General features: G+C 41.2%; 1 protein-coding gene across 1 annotated transcript in view; it reads left to right on the forward strand.

The window, feature by feature from the left end:
* The window catches only part of GAD2 (glutamate decarboxylase 2), a 110385-nt gene that overhangs the window by 67147 nt on the left and 25042 nt on the right, over window positions 1-18196 (forward strand). Inside the window, exons 7-10 of the mRNA XM_077268423.1 lie at window positions 5963-6078; window positions 11770-11849; window positions 17516-17570; window positions 17844-17960. Of these exons, the coding sequence (XP_077124538.1) occupies window positions 5963-6078; window positions 11770-11849; window positions 17516-17570; window positions 17844-17960 (368 nt within the window). The remainder of the gene's footprint in view (window positions 1-5962; window positions 6079-11769; window positions 11850-17515; window positions 17571-17843; window positions 17961-18196) is intronic.

Here is an 18196-nt window from a genome sequence, read left to right on the forward strand (position 1 = left end):
ACTGTTTTCTAATACATTACTAGAACATTAATAGAGGATAGCAATCCTTTGAAACCTTTACCAACTATGACTTCAGAGAGCATCTCTCATTCTGGTGGACCCAGCATATCCATATACCAACGCCCATTGATTTTTCGAAAATTCTATGTGCTATTTGGTTTTTCCTGTGCTGGTGCTGCAAAAGAATTTACTGGGCATCTCAGCATCAATTTTAGGAAATTCTTGTAACAAAAAGAGATTGGAAATTTGAGGAAACTCAGGACCATAAACCATTCCTTCTTGATTGCTTTGGTATTTCTGTACACTATATATTCTGCTTTTAAAAGAACTATTTCCTTCTGTACATTATGTTAAGCCTTTCGGGCTAGCTTAATATATCCTGAGTGCTTTGCATGAACTAATTTTCTGAAACCCTTATAGTCTTTTTTCCATTACTAATTATTTCCCCGTGAGCCTTTTCCATGCATGACACTGTGATATTCTACTCTCAGATGTAGGCAGACGATATCCTGAGGATACCCCCTGTCAGCTACATTGCTTGTTCATCTGTATTACAAAGAGTTCCTCAGAATATCAACTGCGCAGCAATTACAATAATTTAAATATGTATGCCCCCAGGATATGCAATATGGCCAAGTTATCAAGTTGTCTTTATCAGGGATAGCCATTTACATATCCCCACCAGCAACGTGTGAGTCACTATTAAAATAAGCTGAATTTATCCTGCTAGCCTGTCCAGCCTGGGCAACTAGTCAGTATTGACTAGTTATACGCACAATGTTCATGCACTTGTCTGAATGTATATATTAGGAAAATACATTTCAACGTTTCCCTTGTTGTGCATTACAGACGACCTTTCACCAAATTTTTCACGTGGAACTGGACACATGATGTAATAAAAAAAAACACTTTTTTTTAATTTGTGGAGAAATTAGCAATCAAAGTATTTGGCAACTAAGCAATTAAGATGTTAAAGGGACTCTGTCACCTCAATTTGGCAGGATATTAAAATGAGTTGTTACCGGTCAGATGGGCGGCGTATCCTCATAATTTCTCCACCCCGTCCGTCCCTTTTTTCACAATAGTCTAGTGCATAAGAGTATGCGTGCGCCATAGTTGGTGCTTGTGCCTGCAGTCTTCGGTGGCACATGCGCAGTATGCTTTGCCCTACTGCGGGCAAAGCTGAAAACATTACTGCCTATGCGCCCACGTACTATGTCCCAGAACACAGCGAAATACCTCCGGAACATAGTGCGCGGGCGCATGCGCAGTAATGCTTTTTGGCTTTGCCCGCAGTAGGGCAAAGCATACTGCACGTGCGCCACCGAAGACTGCAGGTGCACGCGCCAACTATGATGCACACATACTCTTATGCACTAAATTGTTGTGGAAAAAAGGGACATATGGGGTGGAGAAATTACGAGGATACGCCGCCCATCTGACCGGTAACAACTCATTTTAATATCCCACCAAATTGAGGTGACAGAGTCCCTTTAAGTCCAAGTGGGTTTTATCAGATAGCTTTCAGTGGGGGTATGTACTTCTTCTCCTTGTATGAGTTGCCCAATCACGAGCAGGCAGCAACACAGCAGAAAAAGTACACGCCCAACACCATAGCTTAGGTTTTTCAGTATGTGAGATGTAAGAATACAATTCTGATTTCCTGGCCTAACCTCCTGCTTAATTAGAAAGTGCTGGGAGATTAAATCAAAGATGACTCACACTTTTCCAATAAGGACCCTGTGGGAGAAAGGGCACACACAGTTGAGTTTGATGGTGTCACATTTCATTATCTTCTATCATCTCTCCTCTCACAGCACTGTCAGCCCTGGTGTATTGCACTCTACCACCCTGCTGCCTGTGCGGAGGTGTGTCATTAACCACACTTATGTCTATTCTGCTCAATAGTTGCTTTGAGCACTACATACATAACTCATCTTCCAACAGGCAGTGAGGGGGGAAGGACAAATTAGCATTTTAAGCTCTATGGAGCTCGAATACTCTTAGTTACGTCATTTAAGTTTTTCATTAATGGACTATCTATATTTGGCTCTTGTACACTAAATTTACTAAAAATTGATCAAAATAGTACCTATGTACAAAATAAGCAAGTTTAAAATATTCCATGTCATATGACATCACTTGTTCTGGTCTATGATTTTCCTGCACATCACCTATTCTTCTTAAAGTGAACACTGACAGTGCGCTCTCTTGCTGACTCCTTACTTCTGATCAGAGCTAGTGGGCAAGCGCACTGTCAATGTGGAGCACCCCCATAGGACCATGGGGTAATTGGTACCGGGTCCTTCGGTTCTCTCGGTGGGGGATGTCACAGTGGCTGACCCGGTCCGTGGCCCTAGGGGAACATCCGTTGTAAAATAAGGGATAGGTCTTTAAAGGGGAAATGTTCGTGACGCCACCTGTGGTATTCGGTCAAGGTGACCGACTCTGCTTAGGGGTCCGCTGGGGTGATGTTATGGCAGCTTGATGGTATACCTTCCCATGGGTGAAGTGTGTGCCCAGGGCTTCCCAGAGTGTGGATGGTGAATGGTGTGAGGCGCAGTGAATAACAAGGACACCAGGTTGCAGTCTCTTTACCTTTACTGAAGGCTTCAGTGTCCAAAGCCCGGGGTATGGACCACAGGGTAGGCAGGGTCCAGCCGGTCCGAAGGCAAATCCAGAGTCCCCTTATCCTGGTGGAAATCAATAGCCTTCCTCTAGCGCCTGGGTGTTGTAGTACCTCCCTGCTAAGCTTCTCGGTAAGGTCCTCACAACTATTCTGGATGTTAAGTCCCTTTATCTCTGTCCCCCTAATGGATAGAATAGGATAAACACGTATGACTGGTGGCCTGAGGCTTTTTACAGGGACTCTACCATGCTCCGGCCCCCACAAGTTGCCACCGTGCCTCCTGGGTATAAGGTTGGGCAGCTAACGTGGAATTAACTGTCCTGCCAGTCTCTAAAGTAAAGCGTAGAGATCCTTACTCCCACGGTATTCTGGCCACCGGATTCTTGCGCAGCCTTTCACAGGGCAGAACTCCTTCTGGTTTCCTCTCCTTTTTGCTATGACTTCGTTTCTGTCACGGGGAGACTAGGTGAGCGAGAGCTAAAAACCCGGGCCCCTGCAGTTTCCCTCAGACTAGGGAAATCCTGACTGACCCTCTACCTGGAGTTTACACTGATGGTGTGCATGTCCAGGCCTCGAACCTCACCCTGACTCCTGTTTAACCCTAGGCTGATACCTCCGCCCTCCACCCAGTGAAGAGGTAATATTCCAATACCCACAGTTAGCACAAACAAGGATAAAGGAAAATATACAGCACGCCACAGTCACTCAGGAATACACTATAAATGTGCAGGGCAAAATAAATACAAATATAGGAAGGAGTAAATAAGACAGAGGAAAATACACCACCAGCAACGAATCTCCAACAACCAGCTCCCCACTCCAGACCGAGATAACAATGCACAAGACAGAAGCTATAATCGGCGACGCCCAATGAACAGGAGAATTATTTAAAGGCCATGGGAATGGCCCAGCTTCCAATCCGAGGATTAGGTAAATTAACCCCGGCCCAGCTAGATAAAATCTAGCAGACGCCAATGAGCAAATAATGGTCAAAAGCGGAATTACCGCTGTCTGTCGGACGACCTGGTCTGAACAGCGTCCGACATGACAGTTTCTCACTCTCTGCAATACACTTCTCTTCTAATGTCTCTTTCTTAGGATGCTGCCGCACGTGGGGCAGGCGCAGCTCCGTGGGCCCTCATCCTCCTCAGACCACAGTTTGGATCTGGCTCCTACTCCCTCCAGCCAGATTCTGCCCAACTTCCTCTCCTGACTACCAGTTTTATCAACTTGTGAGGAGTGCCCTAATAGATAGAAGCGTAGCTCCCCCTGGCGGCCTGGAGTATGAAGTGTGTTGTGTGGTTTGTGATACCTGATAAAGAGATCTCCTTTATTGCCTTCAGACGTAATATCACTCCCCCTGGTGGAAGAACGACATTACTGCAACGACCAGGACTCTGGGGCGCTGCAAATGTACATACAGTATTGCACAGTGACAAGAGTCTACTGAGCATACGCCTGAATTGTCAACTTACCAATGCTCAGTAGAGCATGGACTAACCCAGCCATTGAAACAAACTTTGCTGATGATGCTTCGTTTCGGGGAGGGGACAAGGCTCCAGCAATTTCCTCAGCCCCCTGATGTCGACTTGTTTGACTATCCCATCTTGCACTGAGATTGTCAAATGAAGCTTCATCAAGCAGATGTAGTAAAAATAAAAATAAAGCAGTTAGATAGAGTAATGAGGGAACTGTAGGGACTTTTTAATTAAAGTATATTAGAAATTAATTTAATTATGACATTAAATAGATAGGCATTTACCATTAAAATACATTTTGTTTCGGACCACCCATTTAAGGCCTACACCTAGACTTGATCAGAAGAGCCGATCTCTGTGACCTTTCCAATAAGCGAGCACACTCATTGAATATTGGGTATTCTGAGGATGGATCCCAACAGATGAAACCTTGATGGCCTTAATGACAAGCCAATCAATTAATCAATGTTTAAAGGGGTTTGCCCTCTATTTTATTTAAGAAATCATGTGTTGGGGGTCGAGTTCCTGCCCCTTCACGGGGGGAATCTCGGACCATCTCCGCTGCGGTCTCCCATTCTTCTCCTGCCGCAGTGGAGCCTGCTCAGCGGAGGCGTCGGTCCCAGTGTCATGCTCAGTCTGACACTGTGCAAAGGGTTACTGCTGTCTTTCCAGCTTCTGCCATTGTAGCCAGTACTGGTCAGCAGCGAGCAGACGTCTTTGGGACTAAGTCCTACTTTTCCCCTTCTGAGCATGCCCAGGGTAAGATCTCTCATTGGAGATCAAGTGTCACATGCTCAGGTACTGCAGCTATTCCCATTGGTACTCTAGGAAGGTCCTGAAGTTGCTCAAGTTCTGTGGCAGCTTCCCATTGGTCCTTTTTTGGAAGGTCCTGTAGTTGTTGCAGGCTGCAGCTATAAAAGGTGCGCATGACCGCACGGCCATGCGCTAGTATCTTTCTGAGTTATGTGCTTTGCACCAGTATGGTCAAGTGAGATTGTATTCAGGGACCCGGCTGAAATAAGCCCCTAGAATACCGGCACCTCCGGCGAGGAGATTATGTGTTTGAGTGTATTCAGGGACCCGGCTGAAATAAGCCCTTAGAATATCGGCACCTCCGGTGAGGAGATTGTGTGCATGCATGACCACTGACTGCTCTCTGTTGGGCAGTTAGCCTGTGCTCCTGTGAAAACAGGGCGCAGTGCTTTCCTTTCATGGTTACTCTGTGAAGTAACAGAGCTAGTCTATACCGCCCAATAGTGCCACCATTTACTAGCAGCAGTTTTCCCTGCACGGTGGACCCCGGGCTGCGAACGCATCAATAATAATAAACATCTATATTTACTCGGTGCGTTCCGCTAGCCCTAACATCATGCAGATGCCATGATTTTGTGACCTACTAATAAATAAATATAACACACTCTCTTCCTTTGTAAAATGTCCACTGGCTCTTAAAGACCTTGTACACTTTATCTTTACTTTAAGAAATATTTTGGGGGTTCTGATTTGTGGTACTAACTAATACATAAGTATTAAAGTTTCTCTTTCTGCACTTGCCTTCCTCACAGACTACACAGCTTTTTTGCTCCCTATATTAGGTGGTTAAAATTAATTCCTAAAAAGACAGTACTCTTACATTGCCCCTCACCTAATTATTCATAAAATAAAGATAATTCCTTTAAGTGCTACAGAAGTGGTGAAGTGAATATTTCTGATACATTTCTGAGCTATATTTTACATAGCAATATTATGCATCTCTGTGTAAGAAAATAAATTTGTATTTGCCTAAACTTCGTGTTATTGAACAATGCATTAATGGTTTAATGGAAAAGTAACATTGTATTACTGTGGACTCCAGGTGGTGCCATATCTAACTTGTATGCTATGTTGATTGCACGTTTCAAGATGTTCCCAGAAGTTAAAGAGAAAGGAATGTCAGCAATCCCAAGACTGGTTGCCCTCACATCGGAACACGTATGTCACTTTTTTGAATTGTATTTCTAAGAAATTCTATAAATATTCTACCCTGCAGTTTTTAAACAAATACTTGGCTTTTATTAAATCATGTTCAGTGCCTTAAAAAAGTATTCATACCCTGTGAACTTTTCCCTATTTTTTTTACGTTACACCAACAAACTTAAATGTATTTTATTTGGCTTTTATGTGATATACCAACACAAAGTAGTAAGAATTTGTGAAGTGTCAAGGAAATGATACAGGTTTTTCTAATTATTTGAGAAATGTAAATCTGAAAATTTTGATATGCATTTGTATTCAGCCCCCCTGTAGTCTGATACTTTGTAGGACCACCTCTCGCTGCAATTACTGCTGCAAGTCTGTTGGGGTATGTCTCTACCAGCTGAAATTTTTGCCCATTCTTCTTTGTAAACGACCTCTAACTCTGTGACATTGGATATAGACGTCTGTGAATGGCAATTTTTAAGTCTTCCCACAGATTCTCAATGGGATTTAGGTCTGGAATTTATCTTGACTATTCATACACGTGAATATTCTTTGCTCTAAACCCTCCATTGTAGCTCTGGCAGTATGATTGGGGTTGCTGTCTTGCTGGAAGGTGAACCTATGCCCCAGTCTCAAGTTTTTTGCAGTCTATACCTGGTTTTCCTCCACAATTGCACTGTATTTTGCTTCATCCATTTTCCCATCAACTCTGACCAGTTCCTGCTGAAGAAAAACGTCCACACAGCATCATGCTGCCACCACCATGTTTGATGGTGGTGACGATGTTTTCAGGGTGATGTGTACAGTAAGTGTTCTACCAGGTATATAGCATATCAACTCAGAAAAAAAACAGTATAAAGTGCCAATATAAAAAAAAACTTTTATTAAATAGTTAATAAAGATAAAAATAAATACAAGGTAACTGCTAAGAAGCAGGGACATCCACTATAAGTGTGTACATCAATTAGGATCCAACACAGTGCCTGCATAAATATTATAACAATAAGAACTAGTAAACACAATGCACATAAGCTACTCAGTGTAGGGGCAAAAAACGCCCTAAAAAATTAATGATGGCAATGTGACAAGAGCAGTAATAGGCAGCACTTACATGGAGTTTATCTGTGTGTGTGGCATCCCTGCCGCCCCAACGCACGTTTCGCTTCTTCGTCAGGAGGCGTGACAAAATTTTTTCTGAGTTGATATAGTAACATTTAGTTTTTGTGCCTCAGTGATATGGTTTGGGTTTAGTGTTGCAGGTATATAGCATGTTGCATTTAGCCCCAAAATTTCTACTTTGGTCTCATCTGACCAGTTTGACCCGAGCACCTTCTTCCACATGCTAGCTGTGTCCTCTACAGGGATATTTTCAAGTTATAAACAAGACTTTTTATGGCTTGCTTTCAAACATGTCTTTCTTCTTGCTACACTTCCATAAATAACTGATTTGTGGAGTATACATAATTTCCGGTGTACAGATTCTCCCATCTGAGCTGTAGACCTCTGCAGCTCCTCTAGAGTTACCCTAGGCCTTTTGGCTGCTTCTAATTAGTGCTCTCCTTTCTTGGGATGTCAGATTAGGAGGACAGCCATGTCTTGGTAGGTTTACAGTTGTGACATACTCCTTCTATTTTTGGATAATGGATTGAATAGGTCTCTGTGAGATGTTCAGAGCCTGGGATATTTTTATAACCTAGCCATGCCTTAGGGTACCGTCACACAGTGCCATTTTCATCGCTACGACGGCACGATTCGTGACGTTGCAGCGTCGTATGATTATCGCTCCAGCGTCGTATACTGCGGTCACACGTTGCAATACACGGCGCTGGAGCGATAATTTCATGACGTATTTGCGATGTAGAAGCCGTTGGTTACTGTGCGCACATCGTATACAACCTGTGTCACACGATGCAATCATGCCGCCACAGCGGGACACTAGACGACGAAAGAAAGTTTCAAACGATCTGCTACGACGTACGATTCTCAGCGGGGATCCGGATCGCAGTAGCGTGTCAGACACAGCGATATCGTAAATGCATCGCTGGAACGTCACGAATCGTGCCGTCGTAGCGATCAAAATTGCACTGTGTGACGGTACCCTAATTCTTCTCAACAGCTTTATCCTTGATCTGTCTGGTGTGTTGCTTGGCTTTTATGATGCTTTTTGATCCTTAATGTTCTCAAACAAACCTCTTAGTCTTTCACAGAACAGCTGTAGTTATACTGAGAATAACTTACTCACAGGTGGACTCAATTTGGTAATTATGTGATTTTGAAGGCTATAGGTCACTCAGGATTTTATTTAGGGGTATTAGACTACAGGGGTCTGAATACAAATCTACGTCACAATTTTCAGATTTACATTTTTAAAATAATTAGAAAAGCACAAATCATTTCCTTAGCACTTTACAAATGCTTGCTACTCTATGTTGGTATATTACATAAAATCCAAATAAAATACATTTTTTAAAAATGCCTCAGCCCGCTCAAAAGTAATAACAGGAATCATACTCGTCGTCTTCGATCCCCACAGGTCCCATTCCGATGCTTATATGGTTCCTACTGGTCTATGCCTCCTATCATCAACACACCAAGTATGGCTGGAAATACCTTCTTAGCCAATCAATGGCTATGATTTATTTATTTTTTTTATTTTAAAAAGATTTTAAATATATTTCCTACCCCCCCCCCACATTATGTTGAGCCTACCAGCTGTAAGTAACCAACCCAAACAACAAGTCCCAGTATAGGGTTGTCGAATGCAACATTATCAAAAAAATACCCAAATATTTTAATATTTGTTAGCACAAAAATAAATATGGTTTCTAAGACCCATAGTAAAAGTGTAATTTTACTTCATCTCGAAAAAATATTATTTATTTTATATTGAATATATAATTTAGAAGAAGTTTGTGAAATAGCAAATCATATGAATTTAGAATGAGAAGAAGAGGGTGAGCTACAGTGAGGCATTATGCCTCATCTCAGCTTGTATTTGGAATATCAATGTGCCTGATAGATGTGATTTTCTCTATTATGGCTCCACCATTTACTGAAATACCAAAGGAAAAAAGTACTTATTAGAGTTTCCTTTGCTCTCTAGCAGTAATCAAACAGAAACTGGTTGACACATAGAAAAGAACATTGAGACACGAGAGTGCCTCAACGAGCTCGGTGAATAGTACTTGTAATCAGAGTTCTTGTTATGTAAAATTGCAGAACTGAAGCATTTTAGTACTTTGGTGACCTCAATTGCCACCGCTGCTCTCCATTTACATAAGCCATTAAGACTTGTCCATGAACTCACATGAGGTTCTGCAGGGGTTGAGAGTAAGCCGTGTCTACATGTAAGCAATTATCCCCTGTCTAAGCTACATGCAATTATTATTATTATGTAGAATCATTTGTGTCACTGAACAAAAATGGCGAAAAGCCATAAAGTTTTAATCATTTTTAGATTTTCTACATCGTTGAATGAACCATTAAAATTAAAAGAAGACTGATAGATGTGAGTTCAAGAAAAACAAGAAGGTACGAAATAAAAAAAGGTTATGTTCACAAAGGGTGGACGGGTCGTAAAATTTTTTGTCGGAAGTGAAAAAAAACTCTGCATAATATTATAGTAGCAGCAAAATGCATAACATTTTAACCAATCTCATCCACTTAGTTTGGAAAGAAATCAAATTTGAAATTAGCATGTGGAGACCAGCCATAAATACACCCAGTGTGAACATACACTTAAGTGCGCCTGAAGCCAAGAAAAATACACTCTGCTTCATTGGACTTACGCCTGAGATAGACATCAAAGGTGCAAGTTTGAATACATGTGGGGGTTGCCTCTTTGTAAGGAAATGCCCACATGTATTCAAGCTGTCTAGCAGCTGCAAATCATAAACTAAATCTCATGCTAAGTCTCCTAAATCTCATGCTCGGAGAAACTCGAGTAACGAGCATATGCGCTCATCACTAATCGTTACCCCTGACTTCTGGTCAATCAGACGTTGCAATTACAAGATGGCAGAATGGGACCGGAGCGGAGGGGTGCTTTAAGAAAAGCATTCATACATGCATGACTATAAAATCAAGAAAGCACCTGGCTGGATTCTAACAAGGACAACAAGAAAAAAACAATAGGACTTCTGACAGAGAGAAGATGTGTGAACTATTTTTTTAATGAATCTTTTTACTGACTGGTCAAGTCAATAACTTGACATTCTGTAAATTTTTGCTATTTCCAGACCTCCCAAAGACTTAAAACATCAGGACAGTCCACTTTGTACTCTGCAGTGATGTTCTAAAATATAATTACAAAGTCAGCATCTGCACAAGATCATGTAGCTGCAGGAGCAGGGAGATGGCTGTCAGACCTAGCTAGACTCTACATAAAGAAGGCAGGGGTGGTTTATAACCATCTCTGCCTGCTCAATCATTGAACAATCGCTGTGTGTACAGTGTAGGAAGTGGTAACAGATCTTTCTCCTCCAGGGAGATGGCTGTCACACCTAGCTGGACTTTGCGTAGAGAAGGCAGGGGTGGTTTACAACCATCTCTGCCTGCTCAATCATTCAACAATCGCTGTGTGTAAAGTGTAGGAAGTGGTAACAGATCTTTCTCCTCCAGGGAGATGGCTGTCACACCTAGCTGGACTCTGCGTAGAGAAGGCAGGGGTGGTTTACAACCATCTCTGCCTGCTCAATCATTGAACAATCGCTGTTTGTACAGTATAGGAAGTGGTAACAGATCTTTCTCCTCCAGCCCGAGGTAGCAGGAGCTGCTGGGTCCTGACAGACACAGACCAAGCCTACTGTGCTACCAGGATGATAAATTTGCTCTGTACCTGGGGCTATTATACCAGCCACCATTATACAGAAATAAGATTTTATAAAAAATAAATTAAAAAAACACTACCAATGGAAATCTCTGTTACTAGGCTGGCTCCCATTGAAAAAAAGAAAAAATGTCCGATTTATAAAAGTAACTGTTAAAGTCGAACAAAACTTAAATGTATTTTAGTGCTCCTTTCTGATGATAAACATTTGTTTTTAAAAATATGGAAAACTAGACATTTATTTCCTTTTCTTCCTCTAATATCGGCCAACATTGACATCAGAGAAAAAAAGGATGAAAATGACATAGAAATTAGCCCACACGTATCAGGAGAAACAGTTGCAAAAAAGTATATGAATATCCAAACAAGAAAACAATTTAGATCTCTAAAAACATGTACAAAAAGAAACAACCCAAAAAAATTGAATGGTCAGGAATGGGGAAAAATTAACTCGCGTAAAGCTTCATGGACAAACCTCTTTAAGAGCATGGCAAGTGTAACTTCTGTCTTTGAACTTACATTTTAGCAAAATGAGGTCACTTCTGGGGCTACGAAAAGTAAAGTAAAGATCCATAGTGCAGCATTTAATTGTAGCAGTGGCAATTTGGAGGCCAGAAAACATGACAGGTTCCCTTTAAAGGTGTGATTTGTATTTATTGATGCTTTACTTTAATTTTTTTGCTAGTATCCAACACATTTTCCGATATTCTGCATTCTGTTCCAAATGTCACTGCATATTACACATCACTCACTATGGTTTAGCAGTTACGGTATATAGATACGCGGTTCAATAGGTTAGATCAGCTTATTTGATGGAAGAAAGCTATTATCTGCTATAAATACATCGAACTGATCACAATTACGTTCTTTTCCAGAGTCACTTTTCAGTAAAGAAGGGAGCGGCAGCCTTGGGAATTGGCACAGACAGTGTGATTCTTATCAAGTGTGATGAAAGGTAGGCAAGAACCCGGAAACGCAATTTAACGCAAGAGATTAAAACTTAAGTCCTTCACCGATTAAGGTCACAGAGACATAAAATATCGAGCGGAGGGAGCAGTCACTGAATGTATTCCCTTTAATGATGTTTTGTACCCCAAAAAAAAGGATGAACTCAATTTACCTTGGAAACTGAAGTTTCCTGTACTATGTGGCTCAGTTACGTGGCCAGTTGCGCGTTGAAAGACAAAAGTCTATTCAGTTCTTCAACAATCCATTTTGTCGGTGAATCACTTATGATACTTCATATTTCTAAATAGAGGCCATACTTACTGATAAAACGGCAGGATAAAACGATATTTACCAGTATACAACCCACAAGTGTTAGAATTGTACACAGATAAGGACTCTAAACGTAGTGGACCATGTTGGCTAATAGCTTCATGGTCAAGCCTATACCATTACATAACGCGAGATGTTGTATGCAAACTACCGACACCCCATTCTCCACCTCCAACAGAAAACCAACAAAATATTGTTCAAAAAATAGGCAAAGACAATCAAAATTAAAAATATATTAGATTTTATTAACACGTTATAAACCGCACCATAAAAATAGAGAAAGAAAAAAAAATATATAAAAACATGATAGATAAATATAATACACAAAATGAAGGAGCTGAAGGACAGGTGTGCAAAATAATTAAACTATCAATTCATAATAATTGTCCAAGTGATGCAATATGAGACAACATGTATCAATAAATGTAAGTAAGAGCAAGACCACTGCATAAATAAAGGCATAAGGAAACCATAAGAAAAGTGCTGCATGCAAACTATAATGTTCATACATGATCTGACCAGATAAAAAATAATAATTAAGAAGTTGATATATCAAACAGAGTCAATTTATAATGAAAGACTGATCAGACTATGACTCAGTATATTGCACATGACTAAATTGCATGATGCCCAAATCTAAATATACAAAACGTAATCACATACAGTTACAATAAAAGTAAGTAGACACCATCTATGAAGAACACAGTGAATACTATTAAACCAATGCATTGAGCCTGGAGGTAAGTAAATACATACCAGCACCTGATAGTGCACACCACGTCCCCCTCCACAAACTCCAACTCGTGTTTCGCACCGCTTCGTCCTCCTCCAACTGGTCCAAAAGGGAAAACCTTTGAGCACTGCAAAGTAATGTGACATAAAATAAATATAGACACCTAAAGTAATTCATACCCTAGATCAGGTTCTTTTACTTCACCCCAATTTTCACCATCATGAAAGGAGCCAGTGAAAACGGCATTATAATAACCAACTCCCTGCATGGCGACAGTATTACCTGTGTGGTTAGGGAAAACAGCCTTCCATATAGATGGGGGAAAGGGGACATCAGTGTGTGCACCTATCCATAAAAATGCATGTAAAGGATGTTTATGGATGGTTCCTGTAAAATGGGGGTTAGATATATCAGATATTAGATGTTAATATTCTAATACTGTATTCTTTTTTTATTCCGGTTCATGGGGGTTATCTAGTCTCCCACCTTTTTCCTTGTACTAAATTATATATATATTACTTTGCACATACACGCGCTGATTAGATGACTCTTTGTTATAGTAAAATATAATACATTTATTGAATAACAAGACTGCACTTAAATCACAATAAAGCGCTATAATATTAGCAAATGTCAGTACATATACGAATCAATATGAAATCCATGTACTAATTTATACACAGTTGCAACACATGAAAACACCCATAAATACCTTATCCCGCTCACTTATAAAGACACACAACACAAGAAGGCTCCCCCCACTGTGACGGGACTGACTGTCCCTATTACTAAGGGGACACAGGGATATAACACAAAGAGGGTTTGGAGTTTATGGAGCACCCCCACTGCCGCAGGGCCGAGGGGTACCCGGTACCGGGCCTCTCTGTCTCAGTTCTGGGGTTGTCACGGTGGCTAGACCCGGCCCGTGACCCTGCTGAGGGGCGTCCAATGGAGGTGGAGGGTGATGCTGTTGTGGTGTGGTGCCGGTCGCAGTAAATAACAAGGACACCAGGTTGCAGTCTCTTTACCGTTTTACTGAAGGTTTGGAGGTACCCAATCCAGAACACTGTTAACAGGGCTGGCTGAGACCGGCCGGTCCAACGGCACATCCGGAGTTCCCTTTTCAGGTGGGAATCAGTGTCTACCTTCTAGCGCCTGTGTGTTGTAGTCCTTCCCTGCTGAACAGCCCGGGATAGTCCTCACAACTGATTCTGTCTGTCTCTGATCTTCGTTCTCTCCGTCCCCCAGATGATATGGTTAGGACGCACCCATATGACGGGGTAGACCTGGAGTTCTTCCGGGACCCTAGAGTCGCCCCTCTCCCACAGCTGCCTCCGTTGTCTGCTTAGGTGTTTAAGTGAGACAGCCAACCTATAATTGGCTGTCCTGCCGTGGTTTGAAGTAATGCTTAAAGTCCCTTACTTTCTCGGCGTTCCGGCCACCGACTGTTTGCGCCTCAGAAGGACGTTGCCTCGATCTTACAGCACGACTCCTTCTGGTCCTATCGCCTCTTTGCTGTATTCCCGTTTTCTCACTTTTTGTCCTTTCTTAGGAATCTGTCAGGATCCCATCCCTGACAGGTCCTCTCTCTAGCTCTTCCCAGTTACTTCTCCTCTTCTTCCTGTCCAACCCCCAGTTTTACCAGAGTGTGAGGAGTGGCCTACTAGATAGAACCACTCCCCCTGGTGGCCGGAGTGTGAAGTGTAGTGTGAGTGTTACCTGATCAGGTGAACTCCTTTAGTGCAATCAGACGTAACATCACTCCCCTTAGTGGCAGAGCGACCCGATACCGAGTACCCCGCTGCCCTGCGCCTGGGGGCCGCTCCAAAAGTAAAGGATGATGTTGATATATGGGCATTAGTATATGGTAATGCACCTCTTTGCACTGGGCACTTTATATCTAATAACAGTATATTATGATAATATTACAAAGTGGTTATCATAACAATAATTTATTGCACTGGGCACTTTTATGAAGTATTGTTTGTTGATTACCAAAATTGATGAGGTGTAGTGCGGCATGAATTGTATTTGTCCCAGCTCTCATAGTTCCTGGTTTTTGCTTTACCCTTAGTAATTATGTGAAATTCCATTTGTTTTATTTTAATAAGTGCATATGTGAAATAAATTATTTAATTTTAATAGTAAGTTTATTTACTTTTGCCTCTTTTTTCCTCTGTGATATACATGGTGGATAGGGTTATTAATGAGTATTTGGAGGTTACAATGACATGGTTGGATTTTTGAGATGTATAAGAATGTATACATACAGTATTATGCAGAAACTATTAGGCAAGAGTGAAAAAGTTGCTGCAGAATGCTTTTAAAAAAAAAAAGATGTGTCAAAATTTTACTTTTATCAATGAATACCATTCAAATTGAATGAACAAAAGAGAAAACAATATCACATCAATATTTGGTGTGACTGACCCCCTTTTGCCTTCAAAATATCAATTCTTTTAGGAACTTGCAAAAGGATTTTTTAAGGAACTTGACAGCGAGATTGTTCCAAATATCTTGGGGAACTAACCACAGATATTCAGTGGATGTAGAAGTGGGCAAATACTTCTGTCTTTCCTTGTAATTGAACAGAGACTCAAGGGTGTTGAGTTGCGCTCTATGGGACCATATCACCAATACTAGGACTTCTTGTTCCTCTTTACATTGAAGATTGTTCTTAATCACTATGTCTGTATGTTTGAGGTCGTTCTGTTGCTGCAGAATACATTTGGAGAAAATCAGATGCCTCCCTGACTATAGTGCATAGTGGATTTCTCAACTTTGAGGACACCATTAATACTGACCAAATTTCCAGCTTTGTTTTCTGAATTTCTGCCAAGTACCTGCAAGGACCTTCCACCATGCTTCACTGTTCCTGCAGACCCTCATTATTGTGCCACTCTCCAGGCTTTCAGAGAACAAACTGCCTTTTATTGCATCCAAATATTTCACATTTTGACTCATCAGTACCTGGTGCCACTCCTCTGCACCCCAGTTCCTATGCTTTCATGTATAGTTGAGTCACTTGGCCTTTTATATATGTGGAAGGTATGGCTTTTTCACCAAAATTCTTCCATGAAGACCATTTTTCCCCAGACTTCTCCCAACAGTAGATTAGTGAATACGGGTCCTGTAGGTTACTGCCAGTCCAGAGCTGATGGCACTGATGGACATCTTCCAATTTTGAATGGAAGTAACATGATGTTTCTTTCATCTGCTACACAAAATCTCCTTGGCCGACCTCTATGTCTATGGCTGTAAAAGCTGCCATTTCTGTGGTGTCGTCAATACTAAAAAAATACAGTCGGATACATATCCATCATGCACCACCCTCAGAGATTCATCTGACAAGCTCCAAATTTATTCTGCAGCAGGAAAATGACCCCAAACGTACAACCAATGTCATTAACAACTAGGAAGAAGAACAAGGAGTCCTGGAAGTAATGATATCACTGGGATTACACACCAGAACATGTTTCTTTAATGTTTTAAAAAAAATTATTTGTAATATATCCAATCCTGTTCACATCCAAAAATAGTTCTCGCCATATTTGACCATATTCACCCGTAGTGTTTATAGTAAAAAAAAACAACCCTTTGTTTTTAGCTGGACTTGTAATGTGCCATACATCCATATCTTTTCCTCGCTGAGATGCTGCATCTTGCAGACACTCAACCATCCATGCCGCATCTCAGCTTGGAGAAGATATGTATGCAGGCCACCTTACAAGGCCAGCTAAAACACAAGTCAACACCACTGGTAAATATGACGAAAGCAATTCTGAACATCTAAATTAGATATTATTATATATACAGAACATGTTTAAAGCATTGTCCTGGCATGTAATGTTTTTTAAGAAAATGGGGCTTAGTGTCATGGCAGTGAAAGGCTGTGGAATTGATGCTTTCTGGTAGGTTCTCCTTGGTGTCCAGAAGGTCTGCCAACTCTCCTCTTTTACCAAGAGCTTCCCATGCATTTCAGGACTGTTGGCAAGTATATTACAGACCTTATTCAGGTTTTTATAAAGAATGGCATGTCTCCCAACTTTGGGCACCCCCCCCCCCCCCCCCCCCCGATGAGCTATTTGAAAAGGCCATGACCCTGCATCATCTTCATTGTCAACATTGGGTTAACACTGTTTAGCATGTGCTTTATGGGGGAAACATAAACTGCGAAGAAGCCAAAGCACTCGCTGGAGCTGCTCATCAAATATTTGATCATGAAGATACAACGAGTCAGACGCCCACTGATCAGATCTGTGACTACACCCAAAATCCACAGAGGGTTGTCACGGATGTTGGTGGGGGATGTATAAACTTTTCAACTTTCTCAGATTTTTTTTCTAGGCAACGAGGACAGTAAAATCTGTTCTACTGTACATCCTATAATTGCAGCTTTAATTCAAGTTATACAATAAGACATCTAATCTGCTCTGCCTATAATTATACCTTAATATTAGGTTTTCAATGCTTTGAAGTTACATGCATGGATTTGTATCAATGTCATAGAAATTATTCTGAGCTTCTTTAGCTGCTCTTATTACGTTTTTTTTTTTTAAAATAATTTGGCCGAATCCTACATTTGAAATGTTTCATGGTCTTAATTACAGGGGGAAAATGATCCCATCTGATCTTGAAAGGAGGATCATAGAAGCCAAGCAGAAGGTATGCACCATTCAATTCGACCCAAATACACTTTCCATGGCTGTAATATTTATAGGAAAACAGCGGTGGCTGCTTCTAGGAAGACGGGGATGTTTTGTCGCACTGTGTATGACTGGACTGCTAAGTTCATCAACTTTGCATGAACATTATATACTTATATTGATTTATGATGAAGTAGACAGTGGAGAGCAATAGCTTAGCTGATGAAAATAGTCAGAGCATGATGTAATCAGATGCTGTATGTATCTTCATGAATCTCTCTCCCTTTTCCAGGGGTATGTGCCGTTTTTTGTTAGTGCCACAGCAGGAACTACCGTCTATGGTGCATTTGACCCTCTTGTCGCCATATCTGATATCTGCAAAAAGTATAAGGTCTGGATGCACGTTGATGTAAGTACTGTTAATTGACATGAATCAATAAGAATGCATTATAAATTGTCCATCTTTTGTACCTATTATGTCTTTATAAAGGTTCCCTCTCTTTATTCTTAGCTGTACAGAGTAGACCCTAGTAGTGATGAGCGACCGTGCTCGGATAAGATGTTGTCTGAGCATACTCGGGTTCTAACCAGGTGTCTTCGGCGTGCTCAAAAAACATGTTCGAGTCCCCGCACCTGCATGTCTCA

The sequence above is a fragment of the Ranitomeya variabilis genome, chromosome 6 (genome assembly GCF_051348905.1).
Source record: "Ranitomeya variabilis isolate aRanVar5 chromosome 6, aRanVar5.hap1, whole genome shotgun sequence".
Taxonomy (NCBI): domain Eukaryota; kingdom Metazoa; phylum Chordata; class Amphibia; order Anura; family Dendrobatidae; genus Ranitomeya; species Ranitomeya variabilis.